General features: G+C 52.7%; 1 protein-coding gene across 4 annotated transcripts in view; it reads right to left on the reverse strand.

Moving 5' to 3' along the window:
• The window catches only part of LOC111148663 (estrogen related receptor beta), a 53,801-nt gene extending 31,638 nt beyond the window's left edge, over nt 1–22,163 (reverse strand). The window contains exons 1-3 of one of the 4 annotated variants that reach the window (XM_022505428.1): nt 21,997–22,163; nt 20,411–20,820; nt 2,679–2,795 (exon numbers count right to left, since the gene is read on the reverse strand). In XM_022505428.1, the coding sequence (XP_022361136.1) occupies nt 2,679–2,795; nt 20,411–20,807 (514 nt within the window). In that variant the 5' untranslated portion in view covers nt 20,808–20,820; nt 21,997–22,163. Of the gene's footprint in view, nt 1–2,678; nt 2,796–20,410; nt 20,821–21,996 lie in introns of those variants that run through there. The other 3 variants (XM_022505429.1, XM_022505430.1, XM_022505426.1) reach the window with 3 other exon arrangements.
• Between the last annotated feature and the right edge of the window lie 770 nt (nt 22,164–22,933).

Raw genomic sequence — 22,933 nt, forward strand, 5'->3', positions numbered from 1 at the left:
TGGGGGAGGGTGGAGGTGGGTGAGTGCCCCCTCCTCCTCCTCCAGGAAGTGCTCCAGAAAGGGCCTCACCAGGCTGGGGCCCAGGCAGTTTACCTCAGCACACCTGCCGCACCCCTGCCAGCAGTCTCAGATGCCCCTGGCTGCCACTGAAGAGAGAGGCCGTCCCGCACCCTTTCCTGCAACCGAGTCCTAGGCCAACCACAGGGCTACTTGGAGTAGAGGGAGGCCATGGTGGGGGCCCACCGTGCCCGTCTTCCCAAGGCAGAGTTCCTGTCAGGCCCACGTGCCCCGAGTACCCCACACTGTGGTCCAGGAACACACAGTATCTGCTTGGCTTCTCTGAAGCGGCCCACTGGGCACCTGAGCTGCCTTTGCCTCCAGTGTGCACTTGGCCACACGCACTTCTCTGCCACCAGTGGGTCCCCCTTGTCATTCCCCCATTCTGGGGGACCACTAGGAGGCACTCCCACTCTCTTCCCAGTACTGGGGAGTCCCTAAGGAGAGTCTTCGTCAGACACTGTCTTTAGAAAATGTCAGGGATTTCAAGTGGCGGTCCTCCCGTTTTCATCCCTCCTCCTCCCTCCCCTGCTCTCCAGGCCACAATCCAGGGCTGAGGGTGGGGTGGCCTGGGGTTGGGGCAGACTCAGCACAGAGCACCGGGAAGCTCCAGGCTCTGGGCCCAGCTCCCCACAAAATGCCAGGTGTCTGAAGGTGGGAGAGACCTCCAGCCCCAACCGCTCTGTAGGACTCAATTCTGTCATCCCTGAAATTCATAACGTGTTGCTAGCACGGCAGCTCCCCTCTGCCCTAAGTTCCTCAGATGCTGGGAAGCAAGCAGAGAGAGGCCACAACCTACAACCAGGAAAGGCCACTGGACAGCTGGCCCCTGACCTGCCCCAGCACCCTCACACCAACGTGGTGGCAGCCCCCATCCTCAGGACTCAGGAGCGAGGAGCCTACGACGTAGACATTGTGAGGCTGGTTTCCAGTAGCACATGGAGAAGGAAGTCAAGAGGCCAGCACCAAAGCAAATACCGACCACCTTTAAGCCTCCGTTTCCTCCCCCTGTGGGCCCCAGAAGGCTCTGGAGGAGCAGAATGAGCCCAGTGTCAGAGTCTGATGACCTAGTTCAGCCACCAGCATGGGTCACACCCTACAGCAAGGTTAAGACCAAAACCGTGTAGAATCAAAATGAACGAACTCACAATCTTTCAGCAGGTCTACGACAGCCCATTGTTAATCTAGAAAGAGGACTGTTCTTCGTTGACACCCCCCCCCCATGAAGCCCCTGGCATGTTTCTAACAGCTGAGCAGAATGAGAAAGGCGATTGCAAGGCCAACATGCCACGTGGGTGAGGGGTAGCAGAGGAACTGTGTCAGCAGCTTGTTTTAGAGGTCCACATGTGGGGCTGGGCCGGAGGGGGCTGCTGGAGATAGAAACCAGGGGAGGGGTCTCTGATTTCCGCAAGGTCCAGGTGGTCCTACCTACAAGGCATCCTAAAATTCGTGCCTTCTTCCCCGGTGGATGCAGGGAGAGGACAATGAGAGGAGTGCCGTGGGGCCCTCAAAGGCTGGGCTGGGCTTCCAGAAGCCCCCTCTCAGAGAAGGACTACATTCCAGACTTGCCTGTCCCTTCCCTTTCTCTCCCAGCCTCTCCCCATCATGCGATCATCAGCACACCCCTCTTTTCCCGCCTCTTTCCACTTCTGGAAGGATCCCAGGGCCCAGAATCATAAAAGCTGATGTGTAAGAACCTGCACCCACTCCCTCTAAAGCTCAGGCAGAGGAGAAACACGCGCACACACACACACACACACACACCCCATCCCCCAAAATGGTCCTCAACAAGGGTCATCCATCTGAGCACATCAACAGGGCAGGTGACGAGGAGCCCCAGTGCAGCGCCGTCCAAAGAAGGAGAGCCCCATGTCATTTGAAATTTGCGAGTAACCCCTTTAAAGACAATAAAAAGCAGCAGGTGATATTAACATCACGCTATCTTTTGTTTCACCCGATATATCCACCATATTACCACCTCAACATGCAATCAGTTTTTAAAAATAATTACTACACTATCGCATTACTCTACTTCTTATCATCCTGGCTAAGTGTTTGGAGCCCATGGCCTGTGCTTGAGGATGAGGTGGCGGGGAACTTGGGGGCGAACGGGACCTCCACACGGTGATGCCAGTTGTCTTGCCCACGTGCAGGAGAGCACAGCTACCCTGCTCAGGTGAAGAGGACATGCTCTGTCATTCTGGGCTTTAATGTCTGCTCTTTGGCCACCTAGACACAGGGCCCCACCAGGGAGAGCAGCATCTCAAGCCGACTGCCTCCAGGGCAAACTAGGGGCTCAACCCGAGAGGAGGGCCTTCCCCAGAGGGCCAAGCCAGCTTTTCGGGGCCCAGGTGGGGTCGGGGTTTTTCCAGAAGGATCCTGATGCCCCACATCTCCCTTCGGAGTGTAGCTCCAAGGCGGCTATAAACCACTGTGCAGGGTGTGTGTGAGGGAGGAGGGGTGGGTGCCCCCCGGGAACAGGGTCCTCATCTGGGATGTGGGCAGAGACATCCAGGGTCTGCACCAGCCCGGGGATAGGGACGCAGGGGCTCGAGACACCCCCCGCGAGTAGGGAGCCCAGGCCTCAGCGAGAGCGCAGCGTGACTGTGTGGGCCTCTTACCTTCCTTCAGCATCCCCACTTTGAGGCATTTCATGAAGCGGCAGGCCTGGCAGGACTTGCGCCTCCGTTTCGTGATCTCGCACTCGTTGGTGGCGGGGCAGCTGTACTCGATGTTCCCTGTAACCAGACACACACAGGGTTGCGGGCGGCATCCCGGGCCCCCTCGGCCAAGCACAGGCCGGCCGGGACCTACAACTGCCCCTCGTCCCGAGGTTCCCACAGGGCAGGGGCTCCCAAAACAGGTACTCTGAGGCGCTTGTCAAAATCTTTCCGCCTTCCTTCAACACAGAGATCCCAGAGTCCTGGGGGTCTGGGTGGGCCTGGCAGCCACAGCTTGGGAGAGTGGTCACCCCCAGCTCCGAAGGCACCCCTGAGCTAGCATTTTATCCCAGGCAGAGAACACGCCCTTGTGCTGACCAGGATGTAGGTGCAGACCACCCGTCCCTACGAACTCCAGCCCCAGGCCCCCAGTCAGGGGAAAAGCCTCTGGAAAGTTCTAGCCCCACAGGCCCCAGGCCTCTCAGCCTGCTGACCACGAGGAAATCACTTTCCTCTCGCAAAATATGTTTCCTCCTCTGCAAAGCCGTGGGCTAGCTCCAAAAAGAAAGATTAGCAAGATCACGGTTATGAGATTGCTTTCCCAACTATTAACACTGGTGCGCCTGACTGGCTCAGCTGGTGGAACATGGGACTCTTGGTATCAGGGTGGTGAGTTCAGGCCCCATGCAAGACGTGGAACTTACTTCAAAAAAAAAAAAAAAAAAAAAAAGTATAAAGCACGATTCAACATGGAACTGATGATTGTATAACCACAGTTCATTACTACAGAGGTGCGCTTGTGATCATTTTCTATCTCGTCCCTTTAATGAATTATAGTGACAGCTACCAGGAACCTGACCCACACTCCCACTGTTTACCACTCATACTCTAGCCGCCCTGAGGTCAGCCCCTGCCATGCAGAAGCCATGCAAGAAAAGCTGGTTGAGTGAGTCACCTACGGAATCCTTGGAGCAATCCCACCAAGCAGGTACTGATCCCGCCCCATCCTACAGAGAGGCTGCGACTGCCTTTCTAACACAGGACAGAGCCTCTGTCCTCCGTACTCTTACCTGTCTACAGTTACTTAACAAATATGCACTGTGCCACTATCAAAGAGAAAAGCAACAGAAGGGAAAGGGGGCGCAGAGTAGTTGGAGAGAAAGGCAACTGGAAGGTAAAATCCAAGACAGCGAGCAACCCCAGTGTTTTGTTTTTGTATGGTCTTCCTGGCAACTGTCCCAACCCGGTCCCAACCTCCAAAGCCTGTGGTTTTCAAAGAACATACACGGAACTAGCGCAAACCTCCTGTCCCCACCCCATTCAGATGCCCAGAAGGCTGTCTGCCCAATCCCCAATCCTGAGGCCCAGGGCCACTCCTTTGAAGCTGGGGTGCTGTTTGGCCCATCTCACACAGCAAGGACACTGCCCTGCACAGAGCAGCCTCAGAAAGGTCACTCCCAGCCTGAGACAGGGCTTGAAAGGGCAGTTCCAGGCCCACCTGGCCTCTGAATTCCCCTTCCCCCTCTGGCCCCAACCCCACCCCACCCCCACATTAGCAGTTCAAACAGTCACTTTTACCATGCCCCTGCTCAGGAGTGAGCCCACCCATGCCTCATTTCACAAACCTGAGACTGAGGGAGCCGAAATGAGTTACTCAAGGCCACAGAGTGCCTTCACCACCCTTGCACCCCACGGGAAGCTTAGGGAGACCAGATAGGCCCCTCCCTGCTGCTGACCCAGTAGCTGAAGTGGTCGGGAGAAGTCAGGGAGGGGGCTGCTTTCTAGTGTCCCTGTGCCTCAGCTTCCCCATGTGGCAGATGGAAAACACTGACTGTTGGATTTTCTGAGAGCTGGTAGGAACCAACTTCTACCCCCGACAAAGTGCTCTGAAGTAGTAAAATTGTTGAACCCCAAATGCAAGGTCAGTGCTCACAAGAGCTTAATCAGTAACCTTAGCCCCTTTCGTATTGGTGAGGAAGCTGCCCGTTTGCCTGGGGCACCTTAGATCTCTATCACTCAGTCTCTCCCCTCGCCCCTGTGAATTCTAGGCCTCACCATATCATCTTCCTCCCTCCCTCTTCCGGTGGGGGAGGGGAGACTAGAAGTCATGCTCTGTGCTGGAGGGTGGGAGAGGCCAGGAGGGGGAAGGGATAAAGATGCTGCTCGCCCCTCCCCTCTTTTATCCAATGCTGTCCCTGCCGTAGTTCACACTGGCTTTTGTGACTTCTTAGCAACGAGATTCAGTACTCCCATAGCACAGAGTTGAAAAGATAAACAGGAGGAAACAGATATAAACTAATTCATCCAAGTCTATCTTGGCTTGGAAGGAAGGCTCTGTAGAATTGGGCTCCGGCCGCCTTCCCACCCCATGCCTCGACTGAGCAGTTCCTGGAACTCAGTGAGGACCGAGGCTTCCAGGCCGCCTTTGTTCCAGCGGCCCAGAACAATCCCAGTGAGCTCCCTCCGCCACCTCACCTGGTGGCCTACACCTTCAGGACCCACTTAAGTAGCTGCTGCTTCTCCCTCTCGCCTGTGGGACTCCGGGTGCCTCCACCCACGTGGACAAGGGCTCCTCATGGAGCAGCCACGGCTCTGCTTTTCCTTTTCCCGACAACTCTGGAGGTGAACGCCTTCTTCCCTCCATTTCATAGCTGAGAGAGGTGAGCAGAGTCCAGCATGAGGCAGAGCGAGGACTTGAACCCAGATGGTCTGGCTCGAGTCTCGCTCCGGACCACTGTGCAGGGAGCTCTCCGGGCCCTTCACCTCCCCTGGTCTCAGCGGCACAGCCAGCCTGTCAGCCCTGGAAGGAGGATGGGTCCCAGGTTTGGCAGGATTGTTGCTCCAGCAGGGGGTCGATACAAGTCTGTTGATTTGGCACCGGTGCTCTCCCAGGACAAGAGGACTGAGCGTTCACAACAAGAACCTGAGCAATGGTCTCGACCTGGGTTTGTGTGTGTGTGTGTGAGAGAGAGAGAGAGAGAGAGAGAGTTCTAATTTTATTTATTTATTTTTGTCCCTTTCAATTTGCTTTATGGCCCCAGCGGCTGGTTGCCAGCAAAGCCAGGCTGGTGGCCTTGCCTTGTAATTTCTGTAAGTGCCTCCTCGATAAAGTGATGAGATTAATTCATCAGAATTCCTGTGGTCTCTGGAGGGCAGTGTAGGAGCGCTCAGGGAGCAGGGAGGGGCCTCTGTGGTACGTACGTGGACACACACACCCACACACACACCACCAGCAGCAGCTGAAGTGGAGCAGTCTTGGAGGTGGGCTCTCAGAGGACAAGGACACCGTCAGTAGCTGGCATAAATCCGGAGTTCTAACACCTGAGTGTGCCCAGCATAGACACAGGCAGACACTACATCAGGCAAGTCACCGAACTTCTCTGGGCCCCTTTCCTCATCTGTAAAATGGGCACAGCACATTCCCCCCTTCTAAAGCTGTGTGATACAGGGACAGAACGCACGTAAAGGGCTTAGTGAGGTAAACATGTGGGCAAACAAGGAACCAAGGCCACTGTACTTGCTTTCAATGCAAGCAGAGCTGCCACAGTGAATTCAGCAGAAGACTCCCGGCTAAGTCTTTCCTAGGTGCCAGACGGGAGACTAGCCACCCGTTCTGACATTCAAGAACCTCAAGACCCATAATGACCTCAGAGTTGGAGTGCCTGCACCTGTGGTGTGGAGGGGAGGCAGGAATGCCTGGAAACTGGCCTGGACTTCCGCAGCACCTCTGACCTCAAGGCAGAGGGGAAATCCCCACCATCAGCTCTCTTTGATCCTGTGCCCCAGAAGGAAACCCTGAGGGCATCCCCATCAGCTGTCCCTGAGCAGCTGCAGGCAGCGGGCAGTCCTTTCTCAGGACTCCGAAGTGGTGCTGCAGAGCTCAGATAGGGCTCCTGGGGGATGCATGTCTCAGAGGCTTCTGGCTAACATCAGAGCCTGAACGACTTAGGTCACTGCTTGGAAGGGCTGGGATGGCAGTCACCTGGTTAAACCCCCCTATTTCTCTCTCTTCTGGGGGACACAGACTCTCTTTTTCTTCTCTGTGTGGCCCACTGTCCTCATCTCCATACCCTTCCCCTCCTCCTTCCCCGCTGGCTGGCTGATCTCATTCCTGCCACTGGCTCCCGCTGACATACTGGGTCCAAGAGACCCTGCCAGTGCCTCCCTCTACCTCTTGGCTATTTCCACTCAGAAGTCCCTCGGGTTCCTCACACTTCCTCAACGGACACCTGGTCTGCTCCTCTCACTGTGGCCACAGCAAGGATCACTAAGCCTCCCCATTGTCTAGGTCAAAAATTGAGGCAGCCTGGGTTCTTCCCCCTCCTTCAGTCCTAAGATCCTCTCATCGTACTCGATTCATGTCACATCCCTCCTTCCCCTCTGCCCACAGCAAGTACCCACACTCATCACCTCTTACCTCACGTCTATGCACTCGCCTTTCTCTCCAGGTCCCATTCCAGTTTACCCCCCACACCGCACCTGGAGCAACGTTAACAACTTTTCTGTGCAAAACTCCTCCATCCTGGCATGCTGAATGGCAGCATGGGAGTGAGAACTGCCGCAGAAGAATGGACAAAGCGAAAAAACCAAAGTAGCTAGGGGAGCCTGGTGGAGTTGGCTGTGTCCAACTCTTGATTTTGGCTTGGGTCGTGATCTTGGGGTTATGGGGTTGAACCCCCGAGTCAGGCCCTGTGCTGAGCCTGCTTGAGATTCTCTGTCTCTCCCTCTCAACCCCCCAGGTACTCACTCTTTCAAAAAAACAACACAAAACAAAAGCCAACCAACCAACCCTAAAAAACTAAAGTAGCCAAAGAAGGAGCTCTAGCTGACAAAGCATTTGTACTGCAGAACCTCAGAAAGCCTCGGGCATTGAGGACTCAAGATACAGAAGATTTAATGGAGTGTAAAAGCCAGAAACAGGGGAATTTGCTAATCTGTATTTAGAGAGTACTTAGCTACCAAGTACTTGGTAGGGTTGTGGCCACCAAGGAGTGGTCCACAACCCCCTGCAGAGAAGCCAGCTTAATCCCTGGGGAATAGGAGAAAGTCAAGTTCTAGACTTAAGATACTCAGACTCGACCATGGGCAAAAAGGGCTGAAAACAGGATGACTGGAGAGTGAGACCACCCAGCCCACCCGCAGGCCGACTCCCAGCATTCTAGCAGTCTATTATATACTCTATCGCTCACCCAAAGGTAGGAATTTATAGGGCTCTTCCCCTGGGAGATTGCACAGCATCAGAGAGAAGACCGGCAGATAAAGATAAACCGAGGGAAAACTCCTTCTCTTCTTTTTATCCCTCTTTGCATTTCATACAGACAGACAGCCAAGGATTACCAATACATTCATAAAAAAGACTTCAAATATGAAAGACTAACCAAAACAAATAAATGAGGGAAAAATACGCTGGAAGAAACCAGGACAAAGGAGTCGGTAGAAACAGGCTCACAAAGCAATCATCAGCGTACTATCAACTTGAGAAGGAAAAAAACAACAACAACACTGCATTCACGAAACAAGAGCAGCATGCAATAAAGGGTAAAAAAAAAAAGTATAGGGGCACCTGGGTGGCTCAGTGGGTTAAAGCCTCTGCCTTTGGCTCAGGTCATGATCCCAGAGTCCTGGGATCGAGCCCCACATTGGGATCTCTGCTCCGCGGGGAACCTGCTTCCTCCTCTCTCTCAGCCTGCCTCTCTGCCTACTTGTGATCTCTGTCAAATAAATAAATAAAATCCTTAAAAAAAAAAAAAGTATAAAATGGAGTTCACAGAAATTAAAAATATGAATGTCATGAAAAATTCAGAAGAGCTGAGGAACTACTCTAGAACAGAACAAAATCCAAGCACTTGGGAACAGGCTAGAAAAGATGTTAGAATTAGACACCTAGCTGATCCTAGAAGCTCCGAATCAAATCATCAGAACTTCTCGAGAGAAAAGCCTGAAGAGGAAGTTATCACAAAGGCAGAAATCAAAGGAGAGAGGGAAGAGAGGGTGGTGGAAATTTCCAAGACCTAAAGAGTAGGTAGGAGTTTCCAGAAAGAAAGTAAAAGTCCAGAAGAATGAATAAAAAAAGATGGGGATAGAACTGTAGAGGTGGAGAACAAATTAGTAGCTGCCCCGGGTCAGGGAGGGGAGAAAGAGGGAGGTGGTTATAGCCCTTCCCTATCTGATTTTCTCTATCTGATGGTGGTGACGGTCATAGGAGTCCATGGAGATAAAATTGCATAGAATTGCAAAGAACTAAACACACACAGAGTGTGTACAACTGGTAAAATCTGAGTAAGATGTTATCTTCAGGGGGAACTGGGTGAAAGGTTTACGGGATCTCTCTGTACTATTCCTTCCCCCCACCCCGACTTCTTTTTTTTTTTTAAGATTTTATTTATTTGACAGATCACAAGTAGAGAGAGAGGAGGAAGCAGGCTCCCTGCTGAGCAGAGAGACCCATGCGGGACTTGATCCCAGGACCCTGAGATCATGACCTGAGCCAAAGGCAGAGGCTTTAACCCAATGAGCCACCCAGGCGCCCCTTCCAGACTATTTCTTAAAACTGCATGTGCCTCTTTAATTACCACAAAACAAAAATACGAAAATAGATAAATAAATAAATAATAAAAAGAACTGCAACACACTACACAGACTTTAATCATAAAATTTCAATCTGAGAAAACAAAGAAAGAAAAGATTCTGAAATTTTTCAGGGAGAGTAAAAAAACAAGTCAAAAACAGGAGATGGAGAGTAAGATCAGTCACCGTATCTGAACCCACAAGGGTTTTAAAGCCCCAAGCCACACACACCGCCCTTGCAGGCACTGCCACTTTCTCTTCTCAGCACTCATGGCCCGACTTCACATTTACGTCTCTTATTTCTTCTCTGCTTTGTTCATGGAGGCTTCCCCAGCACCCAGAACTGTGTGTGCAGCAGTGAGGTCTCAATATCCAGTCTCTAAAGGACGACTCAAGCTTCTTGAGGGCAGCACCGGAAACCAAGAAAACCAGCAATGGTGTCATGGGGCGGGGGATGGGTCACTTCCAGCCAGAATTTTCTACCAAGCCAAGATACACATCTCATGTGTGGGCTGAAGGAATGAGTAAAGACATTTCCACAGTTCCAAGACGTTGACAATTTTACCTCCCCTGTGCCTTTGGATCCAGAAAACAGGGGATCCAACCCAGGAGAAAAGTCAAGGACAATCGGAGAAGGAAATAGCAGTCAGCAACTGAACCGAGAGCTGTGATGCAACCATATTCCGACAATGGAAAGATGGGAAATGTGCGTGTGTGTGTGTGTGTAATGGGCTGTATAACTGTAACTAATTCTTAGTGTCCATAATAGGGAGTCAAGAAATAATGCCAAAACTTCCAACTCAGTAAATGTAGCTGTAAAATCCTATTAGTAACTACAACAATAAATGCCAGGAGGAAGTTCTTCTTGGAGGACTAACTCAGGATCCCGAGGGGAGGAAAGAGAATGTGAAGGGCCAGGGACTATTAGGGGACTGACACTTCTATTGTACTTTTAAAAACTATACACATACATTATTTTGATAAAGTTACAAATTAACTGAAGAATTAAGCTCAAGAAATTGCCCAACCGCTGCTTATTATGTAAAGAATGAAATCTAACCTCCAAGGCAAAGCCTAGCCAACTCTTTATCATCGAATTGTCTCTGACCTGTCCATCCTAATCTCTCCAACCTGGGCCCAGTCTGTACGCTCGGTAAAACCCCACAGAACCTCCAAGCCTCTCCTACCGCTCAGTTGGCTAAGCATCCGCCTTCAGTTAAGGTCACAATCCCAGGGTCCTGGGATCAAGCCCTCCCATTGTGTGTGTGTGGTGGGGGGGTCCCCTGCTCAGCAGAGAGTCTGCTTCTCCCTCTGCTCCTCCCCTGCTCCCTCTATTAAAAAAAAAAAAAAAAAAAAGTATCTTAAGGGGGGGAAAAAAGCAAACAAATTAAAAGCCAAGAACCTCCACCTAGAAAACCTTAAAATTCAGCAAATGCTGCAGGTATCCCGTCCCCAGTCTTTCCCGCAGCAGAGGACATCTAGTTCTTAAACCCCTCTGTCTGATTTTATCTTCCCTCCCCTCCCCCTTCAGGGACTCGTGCAAGGTCTCCTATCACTTCTCTTCTCATCGCGCTGACTCTAGGGTGCTTCTGACGGTAAGACCGCACCATTATTTTATGTAGCATCAAGAAAAAAGGGAAATCTTCCCATCAGACTGACTATGCTCCCTTGCCACTAGCATTTTCATTTTTTTTTTCTTGTGAGATCTCTTTGAGCTTTACTGAGATAGAGGTTTGATCATACAGTATTCCTGTGCATACACGGGGAAGAGAAAAAAACAAATTAAAGGTGTCACTAAACTTCTCCGAGTGGGACTCTCCTGAATCATTTTTGATCAAAGTCATTGTTTTGGTGTTCTTCCACAGAATCGTCCTCTCGGCTAATAAGGGAGCTGAAGAATGTCCACTGTCTTGGGCACGGGGGTTCCTCCCAGGTTGCTGGCCCCTTTCCGCAAGTTCTGATATGCATTCGGGGGAGGGGTAATGACCAGCCTAGGATTGTGACCGACTCAGAAAAGTTACAACGGGAAACTGATGTTACAACTGGGCAAGATGGGGCTTCCCAGTCTCCTTCCAAGGCTCAGTCTCCCCTTCCTCTCACCAGTTCCTTTGTGCTACCCCCCACCCTCCGCCCCTCTCCTTCAGAAGAGCTTTCTCTAGAAGCTCTCCTGGAGGGCATATTACATAAGAAGGCTGGGCCCTACCCCCAGACTCAGATTAGAGGCCTGGGTGGGGCTAGAAATTTGCATTTCCAACAAGTTCCTAGTGCTTCTAGTCTTGGGACCATTCTTTTGAGAACCACTAGAAGATCTCATTAGCCTCCAACCCCTACACAAATTCCACTTTTGAGCTCTAGGCCCCAATTTCCAACTCTTCAGGGTAAGACCTGTGAACTGGTCAACTCAACGCGTCCCAAACTTTGTCCATGACCCTGACCTCCCAGCTGGCCCTTCTTCCGCCGGGAAAATTCTTTCTAGGTTTCCCTGCCCCCAACAGCAGCGTAAAATTAAAACCCAAGGGTCAGTCTCAATCCAGCCACTCTTCTCTTTATACTGAATCCACTTCCAAAAGTTTCTCCGGCCTAACGTCTCCTTTTACCCCTCCTGCCCCTGCTGGCTTGGATGCCCCCAGCAGCATGCTTACGTGGATCTGTTAAATGAACTATGAAAATCACCTCCTGACCAGACCGCCTGCCCCTAGGCAGTAGGCTCTCCTACTTCGCCCATCTTTCCCCGAATCATCTCGCCAGAATTCCCTCGCCAAAAGGAGATGGGATTAATCCCCTGCTCTAAAATCCCTTCAGTGGCTTCCGGTAGCTGAGCAGGAGCAGCACAAACAAAATGGACTTAAGGGCTCTCAGACGCCAGACACCGAGCAGAAGACCCGACACGCAGGTCTCGTTTGACTTCTGCACTCTGCAAGGACATTCCAGTGGCACAAACCATTTATCAGCCCCCTTAATCCCATTTCCTTGACAGGGAAATTAAGGCCCAGAGAAACTAAGTAACTTGACCAAGTTGGCCAAGGAAGGATTGTTAAATTGGGGCTCTAAGCCAGGTGAGACCACCCCTGAACACTATACTCCTTCACAAAGCCCAGGAAGCCCTGTGATATCCAGCCTCGTGCTGCCTTCCCTGTCTGTCCTCTGTCACGGAGGCCCACCCCCCCTGAGTCCTCCCTGGGCCCCACTCCTCCCATGTCTTTCTGCCAGGCGTGCTCACCTGTCACTCCTGCTGCACAGCCTTCCAGATACCATCCCTGCCCTGACTGGGCTGTCTCACCTGGCCTGCACCCTGGCCGCGTCTCTGCGAAGAGGAACCGCGATTTGTTTTTCCTCTCAGTGCCCCAGTGCCCTGCACACCACACAGCATCCGCAGGGTTCTGGACTCTTTAAAGATTTTTTTTTTTTTAATTTGACAGAGATCACAAGTAGGCAGAGAGGCAGGCAGAGAGGAAGGCAAGCGGGCTCCCCGCAGAGCAGAGAGCCTGGATGGATGCTGGGCTCCATCCCAGGACACTGGGATCATGACCTCAGCTGAAGGCAGAGGCTTAACCCACTGAACCACCCAGGTGCCCCGGTTCCGGACTTTTTGTGTACAGATGAGGAAACAGAGACCAGAGGACCCAATCCCTGCCCAAGGTCAGCTGGCTGGTCAGGGGCAAGGCTGGGGACAGCAACCCGCTCCTGACTCCCACTCACTGCTACCTCTGTCTCTGCAGCCCCTTTAGCTTGTGTCCCATGCGATCCCCACCTTCATTCTCCAGGACAAAAGGCCTGGAGGTGGTCCAAGCCAGGATAACCCATCAATCATCTCCCTGCCCCCTTCCTGGGGGAGTTTCCTTCTAAACCTGCATCTGGGCCCCCAGAGAACAGAAGTGGAGCCTGCCAGAGCTTCTTTCTTGCTTTCCTCATCTTAAGTCACAGACCCAAGAGCTGCTCCAAGGGCCTCAAGTGACCTGCTAAGTTGGCCACATGCCCTGGGGATGTAGAAAAGGGTACAGGGTGGCTTCACCTTTCCCACAGCTATGTATCCATCAATGGCTTCCAGTCCGCCTAGGACAAAATCCAAGCCCAGCACGCCCCACGTCCCCCACCCTCCAGATCTTCCCTCGGCCTCCCTCCCACCAGACACCCTGGCCCTCTTTCTGGTCCTGAGACCAGTTGCTGTTTCCTCTGCCTCCAGGGCTGGCCCCAGGACTCTTCACGAGCGTTGCCTTACCTTGATGGTCATCTCCTCAGCAGGGCCCTTCCAAATCCCCTGTCTAAATCAGACCCTTTCTGCCCACTCGCTCTGGTCTCATCACTGGTCCTACTCGTGCCCAGCACTTGTCATGAGGGTGTCATGACGAATCTTTACGAGCTATCATGTTGACTGACCTTCCCCCACCCCCCCAGCTGGCAACCCCCCAGGCTCGGGGCCCTGCTCCGCCCCCAGCTCCCAGCACAGTGGCTGGGACTCGGTCAACAGTCAACACAGAACTGAGTAACTACTTGACGAGCTCAAATGTAAGGCATTTCCCCTTACATGTTGGCATGTCTCCCCGCCAACAAACACAGTCCTTTAGAAAAGAAACTATTATCCGAGCCTTTGTGACGTCTAACAGAGGGGCCGTGACCATCACTTTAGACTGACCCACCATCAGGACGGCCCTACGGCCCCAAGGAGACCTCAACCAGTGCCAGTCATCCATCCCACTGAATCAGTTAACAAGGGAATAAAGAAATGTCACCCAAATGTGGTTCTTCCTAGGAACAGAACCTCACGGTTGCAAATGCTGAGTGCCAAAAGCCGTCAGGGCACCCAAAACGTCGTGGAAATCAGGACTGTAAATCGACACACAAAAAAGCAGCTGTCCTAATGGTCTGGGAACCGGACCAAACTCAAAGTGAAATTTTCAGGGACAGAAGCCCCTATCTGCTCATAAAATTTCAAGTAAGCAAGACGGAAGGAAAGACAGTGTGTTCTAAAAAACTGGGTTAAATGACCCAAGAAGTCCCTAGAAAAGGCAAAGGCACTTTAGTCAAAGGTCTGTGTGAGAAGTTTGGCCTCTGCCTTCTGCTCAGGTCATGATCCCAGAGTCCTGGGATGGAGCCCCGCATTGGGCTCTCTGCTCAGCAGGAAGCCTGCTTCCTCCTCTCTCTGACTGCCTCTCTGCCTACTTATGATCTGTCTGTTAAATAAATAAATAAAATCTTTTTTAAAAAAAAGTTTGATAAACGCTGCTTCACGAAATGTGAGAAGGAAAAGTTTTTGAAAAAAAAAAAAAAACAGTGTTTTACAAAATGTGATTCTCAATACACGAGTAGAACTAAAATTAACACATTGTTTTAAGTAGACCTTGGCCTAGTTTATCCAGATCTCTGCAAGTTCGTGCATGCAAATTGGCCAGACTTCTCTGGTTCATCCTCACTGGGAAAGGGGGGATCACTGTGGGGATCACCTTCTCTGCATGGAGAACTTTCTAGGCACCAGGCACTGCTGGAGGATGTGGGGTTCAGCAAAAATCACAGTAAATACAACCCTATTCCTGCCCGGGAGGGGTGTGCCCTATGCCAAATGAGCGGAGGAAGGGGGAGCAGACTTCCCGGAGGAAATGCCGATGAACTGGACATCTAAGGGACGAAAGTAGGGGCAGTGGTTGGGGGAGGCAGAATAAAGGGACAAATACGTGTGACGCGTAAAAACGGATGGCGTGCAACCAGTTCTGGGAAATAGAGCAGTCAGGCCGGCCCGCAGCCTGCAAGGGAAAGTGGCCGGGGCTGAGACAACCGGGTCAGCCTGGGGCAATCCCAGAGGACATCCTCAGTCACGTTCTGGAGCCGTCATTCACCCACAAGCAAGACGGCACAGTGCCATGTTCACATGTGTGTTCAGAACCGTCTCCCTAGCGGCACTAAAAAAAAGCAGACTGGGAAGGGCTGAGCCTGGCAGCCGGGAAACTGGACTAGAAATTACCGTGGTCAGTGGTCAATGGCTGCCTGGAATGGACCGGGGCAAATGGAGAGAAGCATCCAGGCAGGGGACACGAAGGATGGAGACGCCACTGGCCGCGGCAGCTGGGACGTTACTTTGGGATGCGGGGCAGGAAGCAGAGTTAAGGGTAAGACCCATGGAGCACCTGGGTGACTCAGTGGGTTAAGCCTCTGCCTTCGGCTCAGGTCATGATCCCAGGGTCCTGGGATCGAGCCCCATATGGGGCTCTCTGCTCGGAAGGGAGCTGTTTTCCCCTCCCTCTCTGCCTGCCTCTCTGCCTACTTGAGATCTTTCTCTCAGTCAAATGAACAAATAAAATCTTTAAAAATTTTTAAAAAAAGGTAAAACCCACTTCTGGCCTGCATGCTGGGGAAGGGGCAGCGACTGGAGCACAAGAACACCTGAGCAGAGACACAGCTTCTGTTTAGGACTCGTTGCATCTGGGGGGCTTCTGGGACACCCAAGTGGAGATTTCTCTAGGTGCCAAAGGCACTGGAGCATGACAGGGAGGCTGATGCATGAGCTTTGGAAGTGGGACTCCTCTAACTCCCGAGGTAACTGGAACATGGGGCAGGATGTACTGGGCACACATGGTGGGTCAAGAAGGGAGATGAGAAGGTAATGAGGGCTGGAGGCTGAATCGTCAGGGGATGGGGATGCTGTTTTGTTTTCTTCATTTTAGAACGGAGATACTACAGGTATTTAAATGCAGATGGCAGGAAGAGACTAAAAATGAGAAGATAAAAGAGAGGAGATAGTGGGTAGGAGGGTCCCTAGGAAGTGGGGAGGAGGGGAGAGTTCCGGTGGGAGACCTCTCCCAGCCTTCGCCAGCAGCATCTATAACCAGGCAATCAGTGACAGAAGGCACCACAGATGCAGGGGAGAGTGGGCAGGTCCGGTGGCATCTTCTAATTTCTCAAGGTTTGGGGATCCAGCTTGGAAAAGTCCCCCAGGAGACTCCCCCAAAGGCCACCTCATTACCTTGGCACTCATCACAGAGGTTTCCCTTACTGTGAGGTCAGTATCATCATCCAGCGAGGGGCCATCTCTCAGGGGCACACTCCCATTGCCCAAATTCCAAAACCTGATGTATAAGCCCAGGGATGCACATTCGAGTGCAGGGAGGAACTGGTGTGCTTAACCAGCAAGTTCACTCCGAGCAGGAGACCTACAGGGGAACTAGATCCGGATCAGAAAGATGTTAATCATGACATCAGCCCGTCCCCAAGCTGACTCCTAGGAGTGGAGTGGCGCCTCGGCCGAAGTCTGCCTTCTTTTTTTCTGTGCCTCTGGGGCTGATCAACCCTCTTTGATGAGCACATTTTTTTTCTTTAGATATGCTAGTAAATTCAATCAGGCTGACAATCCTCTGCCGGGGAGCCTCGGTGTCCCTTCAGGAAGCTGCCTTCTTTTGTGGCTAAGTTCATCTGTTCAGGGTGTCGTCATCACATCCCAGCACTGACCACAGACGCCCTTTGGGCAGAGAATGGGGCAGAGAATGGGGCGGACCAGGCACTACCTCGTTGACTCCAAGCCCCCTGAGGGCAGAGGGCTGTGCCCACCCTCCCCCACTCATGCAGGGGAGTGCAAACTGTTTCCATAAAGGGCCACACAGTAAAATGTTCTAGGTTTTGGAGCCGGAAGGACTCCATGGAAACTACTCAATCCAGAGGTTGCCCCACCAAAGCCCACAGACTCTATGTAAATGAACAGGTGGGGCCGCGTCCTAATCCAACTTGACTAACAAAAGCAGGCTTCAGCCTGGAGGCTGTGCTGAGCCCGCCTCTCCCGGCCCTGCCCACTCCTGCCTGAGTGCCGGCACCCAGCACAGCACCTGAGCCCTCAGTAAGTACTTACAGAAACGCCTGGTGGGCTCCGTCAGCGGAGCTTGCGACTATTGAGTGACCTTGGGGCTGTAGGTTCAAACCCCACTTTGGGTGTAAAGATTAATTACTTAAAAATAAAACCTAAAGAAAAAAGAACAAAGGGCAGGAAGGAAAGAAAAGAAATAGGCACCTGAGAATTTTTTCCTTAAGTCTACCATGACATCCTTGTTTCTATAAACTTCTTCCCATATTGGGATAAGCACTAAGGGACTGGAGTGTTCTAAGGAGGGAGGTGGAAAATGAGCTAGCATTAGCCTGAGAGCTTCCAAGCATCCACATAAATTCGTGAATGGATCATTCCGTGATGGAAGGCCCTCACTCCAAGTGATCAGACTTTTTTTTTTTTTTTTAATGGCCTGAATATCCTCCTTAAATGGGGTAGGTACTTAGGGGACCATAAACTGGCTTGGAGCCCAAGGCCAGGCCTACAGATTTCACGTGCTCTAAACATCAGACTGCAGTGTCTCAAGGCCAGGTGCCATGTCTCTTTCTCCTGCTTCCAGCCCGTACCTCACTCAGAGCACGCACACAGTTCCCACTTGTCCCTGAGGTCATTCATAGGTCCCGTTCTCCTCTCCATGTTCCCAGATTTTCTATAGCCATCACATCCCAAAACAACAAAGCCGAAATCAATGTTAGACTAAAACCAAAGAGTTAATAAAAATCACCCGAAGAGGCCATCAGCTTTACAGGGTACTTCTTCCCTGTTCTAGACAGAAACCTCTTCCTGCTTCAGAAGACCCAGGACTTGGGACAAAGAAAGGAGGCAAGAGCAGTTCAGTCCTGACAGTACTAAATGCTGCTATTTGTCCTCTGACTTCTAGGAAAAAGATCACTATCCTCTTCGTGGAACAAATAATTAAGACTATTTACAAATCCTTCCTATGTGGGCTCTTGACATTCTCAGCACCCAGGCCTCTGCTGAGGCTACACCTGCCTCTACGTTCAGAAAATGTGATCCAGAACCCCTTCCACTCATTTAAGAGCAATACGGAGTGAAGAAAACAGGATTGTCTCCTTAAAAAAAGCAATTTTTCAACTGACCTCAAAGAATCCCAAATAATGGCCATCTTACTGAGACCACCTCCTGATGGGGGAAGAAAATGTAAACATCTGGTTGTCAAATATCCAGTGATACTGACTGGCTATCAGACCGGAGGTTTTCAACCCTGACGGAGGCAGGAGACTCAGAATGACCACACAGTGCTTTTCCAATAGAATTTCCAGGGCCTCCTCCCAGACTCAAGGGTCTGAAGCTGGTAGGGACGGGGATGCGTTCATTCACAGCGCTGGAGGCGAGCACAGCACCTGACGTAACACACTCAGTAAATATTTGCTGAAAGCACTGTGGGTCACAGCTCCTTCTGGGGAACGTACGAAGAACCAGAGTCTGGGGCTTTAGGAAAACATACTTTTTATTGCTTTACTCTTTTGCAATGATTGAACTTTTACCATATTTTTTTGAGGGTTCATTGAAAAACTATTACCTATAGTTAAAATAATTTAAATCCTAAATCAAAATAATTACAATAGATGTCATTACAAAAGCCAGCTCGGTAAGATAAATTGTAGGTCTGTTGTCTTAGGAGTATGTCCTAAGTGGTATCGCGAAAGTGAAAATAATACTTGGAAGCGTTTATTTCACACTTACAAGCTGCTGGGCAAGAGTCAAAGTGCTTTGTACATACTGATTCACTTCTTTTAACATCTCTACGGGAGGAAGGAAAGACCGTATCTCACCTGAGGAGGACAGGAGCCCGAGGAGAAACTGAGGCAGCAGGCGCAGGGGCATTCAGCGTGAGTAATGGACAGAGCGGTCTGACCCAGGGACCCAGGCGGAGAGTCTACATCCCAACGTCTCCACTAATAGGTAGAACTGGAAATGTGACCCATCCCAAAGGGCCTCCACTGATTTAATAAATACATCATCACAAGAAATTTCAACAAATAGTTGAATGAATAAACGGCCAAGTCATCCCAGGAAAGCTCAACCTGACTCTTTCAAAAGTGAAATGGGGATGTGGGGGAGGGAGGACACCCTCCTCAGGACAGCCAGGTGGGACCAGGGGGGCAGGACAGGTGCCCCCTGGGTTTTGTCCAGTCGGTTACGAATTCCATCCCAGTGAAATGGCATCAGCTCACCTCAGTTACGTGCACAAGGAGGGCTTTTGTCTACTCTATCCACAGCACCTAGGACAAGGGCTGGCGCTTAGTAGGTGCTCAAGGGAAAGTTAACGAATGAAAGGCGTGAGTGCTCTACCCATGACCGGCTGCTTTAAGAGTCTGCCTACCTCGCACAGGCTGTTCCTCTGGGCTAGCCCCTGTGCCGTGAACTTGGCAATAGCTCTGTGAGGGTGGACCCATCAGTAGCCCCCATTTCCCTTGGGATGACTTTACAGAGAGCACCCACCAGGGATCCTGCACACGTTCACAGGAATAAATCACTCATGGACCCTCTGAGAGAGACAGCCATCCTCCTGGCCATCAGAACGTGAATCAGCTGATAACACCTGTGCACATAAAAAGCCCTCAAAGACGGGCCACGCTGGGATCAGACAGGGTGAGAGGGTTTCCCTTGCTCTGGTGGCCGGACTCTCCCAATTAAGAAAATCGTGTCTCACTTGTGCAATTAAAAAAGATCAAAACAGGGGTGCCTGGGAGGCTCAGTCGGTTAAGGTAGGGGCTCTCGATTTCCGCTCAGGTCGTGATCTCTGGCTCCCAAGGTAGAGCCCTGGGTCGAGCTCTGTGCTCAGCAGGGAATCTGCTTGAGATTCTCCCTCTCCTTCTGGCCCTCCCCCCTGCTCTCTCTTTTTCTCTTAAACAAAACAAAAAAAAGAAAGAAAGAAAGAAAGGAAAGGATCAAAAACAAAATGAGGAACTCTTCTATTAGGGGTCTGGAATGGCAGGGCCAAGAACACAGTCTTCTCCCCCCAAATCAGCTTTTTAGGGATACGCCCTCGACAGCTGTTCCCCCTACCACTGAGAGATGCTCGCACAGTGAGACGCTAGTGTGGATGTCCTTTGGGTTTTCTGGGGTGCCACAGGGGCATGTCTGCCGTCTGCATGACAGTCCTGGGGTTGAGAGTCTTGCCTGGAATCCCGAAGGGGAAACTTACAGGCGGGGGGGAGACCCTATGGAACCCTTGTTGTCGCGGTGCCCGGCCGGACCCAGCAGCTGGAGGGCACCCCCTACCCCCGTTTCCCGTCGCCCCCGCTGGCAGGGCATCCCTGCCCCTCCCGCCTGGCCCTGCCCCACCGTCACGCACCTTGGATGGTCCTCTTGAAGAAGGCCTTGCAGGCCTCACAGGACGCCACGCCGTAGTGGTAGCCGGAGGCGATGTCCCCGCACACGAGGCACAGGCGCTTGGGGATGGCATTGAGCATGTACTCGCACTTGATGGCCGAGTCCTCCATGAGGCCGCCCGCACAGTCCTCGTAGCTCTTGCGACACGGGGTGCTGCCCAGCCCTGCGCCTGCGAACATGGGCGGCGAGTCCAGACCATTGGCGTGGGCGCCCAGGGCCAGGCCGAAGCCGCCGCTGGCGTCGGACGAGCCGCTGGGGCTGTGGTGGCTGAGGGCGTCGATGCCCGAGGACGGGCTGGACGGCTCCGTCTTGATAAAGGAGCCGCAGCTGGAGCCCAGGTGCCGGTCGTCCGCAGACATTCTGTTCAGCAGCCTGGGGACACACAGAGCACGGGCAAGTCAGGTCGGCCGAGGGTGCGGTGGGTGTGACACCTGCCCCAGGAATTAGCTTGGGGCTCCGGGCACCGAGTGGGCGGAGTGGCTGGGAGGGGCTCCGTGCTCAGGCCTTGGGGAGATAAAAATGCTGGCCCAGAAGGTCAACTGGTCAGGACACTGCGCGGCCCAGAGCAAGATTCTGGCTCTACCCCCCAGAACCTTCTGACTCCACAGAGGAAAACTTCGATCAGTCAACCTCAGACCAGGCACCCCGGCTCTCTGTACACTGCTGGCCTCAGGGGGACTTAGAGCGGTCACAATTCACACAAAATAGTTGGCCGACCTCCCTGCACGACAAGACCCCATGGTGGCTACAGGTGAAAGTCCGGGTGTGCGGCCGCGGGACCAGACACCTCGGTGCGGTGACCTGATAACCCATCTCACCCAGCCTCACTGGGGCTTCTAAGCCCAGCTGGGAGCTTTCCCCATGGGCCACCATCCCTGAGACTGGGACTGGAGATGCCTAGCAAGGCACCTGGCCAGGGCAAGAGGTAGGGCTGGTGACAAAGGCGGCCCCTTGGGGTTTGCCTCTGGCCTGGGGCCGTGTGGAAGGTGGCTCCAGGCCCCTCCCTCCTGTCCCTGGTCCTAGTCCTTCAGCAGGCTGGCCTCCCCACCCCACCGGGTCCCAGAGCCAAGGTCTCCGAGAGGCAGCATAAGCTCCCTGCGTCCGCAGCGGCTTCTTAACCCTACAATTCAAGCTCTCAGCATCCTTGCCTCACCCCCAGAGTCAAGGGAGCATTACCACCACGACAGGATCACTGCGAAGGGTCAAATGTTTCCCAAAATAAAAGTCCCTCCTCCCGCGCCCGGTGGGTGAGAAGATGGGCAAGGTGCGACTCTCCCACGGGGTCGGGGTCCGGGGACTAGGGGAGGAGCCTTTCTCCAAAAGGGCAAGAAAAGCTCACAGCAGGGTGATGAAGGTGGGCGTTTAGGGAAACCCAGCTGCGGCCCCATAGTCAAGACCTCCGCGGCCAGCCAGAATCTGGAGTCAGGAGGCTGACTCGAGGTCCATGGGTCCCTGACCTGGCCTGGCTATGCGGAGGTAAGGAGGAGCCCAAGGCTTATGCCCATGGAGCAGGTGAAAGGAAAGTTCCTGGAGAAGGAAAGGGCCTACCGGTCAGCGGTACAGCCCCATGAATGGAAAGAGGGCTCTGGCTGGGAGGGAGGGTCTCAGCCCTGCTGGGTCCCCTGGGTAGCAGCCACAGTCCTACCTCCAATAATACTCAGAGGGAGCCCCTGTTTCCTGAGCAGTCCCTGGAGGAAAGGACTGATCAGCACCCAGGGAAGGGCTGCTTTGCCCCCTCCTACCCCCCCCCCCTCCCCCCCCCCCCCCCCCGAAAAGCCCACCCCCACCCCTACCAAATGCAATCTCATGATGGGGAGGGGCCCTCGCCATCCCTTAAGCCACTAATGATTTCCTGGTTAGCCCACGTCCCCAGGGCTTGTCCCGTCCATCTACATTTGAACATGCCCAGAGACTGGGAACTTACTGCCCACAGGCGGTTCTAATCAGACCCTGGGAACTGCAGATGCAAAGATAAGAGATAGGTATAAGGTTCCCACTCTCAAGTTTATCTACTGGAATGTAGTGTTTGAAGGTACAAGCTCTCAGGCGTCTTCCCAAATCCTCTGAGACGCCTCTCATGCAAGCCCCGTGTTTCCCTCACATCAGTGGGGGGCGCCCCAGCCAGGGGTCTCCTCTGGGTCCTTTTACAGCTCTGGGTGGTGCCCTGTCATCTTCCTGGGTTCCACATGGCCTCCTGCCTCCCCCCCCATCTACCGGCAGGTCCCTGGTATGTCCACAGGAAAAGACATCAGCCTGCCAGGACGTAATCCAGACAGAAAATCTTCCTGAGTAGGCACAAGTGCACTTCTGGGGGACCTCCCCGCAGCACCCCTACACAGGGCAATCAGGGAGAGCTGACCAGGGGCCCCTTCATCTGTAATTCCCTGCTGCTCATTGCTTTAGGCTCTGCAGGTCACAGGAACACTCCAGGCCCCCTGTGACAAGCCCTACTGGGGAGACAGCTCCCAGACCCCAGCCCTCCATC

The sequence above is a fragment of the Enhydra lutris genome, unplaced genomic scaffold (genome assembly GCF_002288905.1).
Source record: "Enhydra lutris kenyoni isolate GAN:26980312 unplaced genomic scaffold, ASM228890v2 scaffoldscaffold20, whole genome shotgun sequence".
Lineage (NCBI taxonomy): Eukaryota > Metazoa > Chordata > Mammalia > Carnivora > Mustelidae > Enhydra > Enhydra lutris.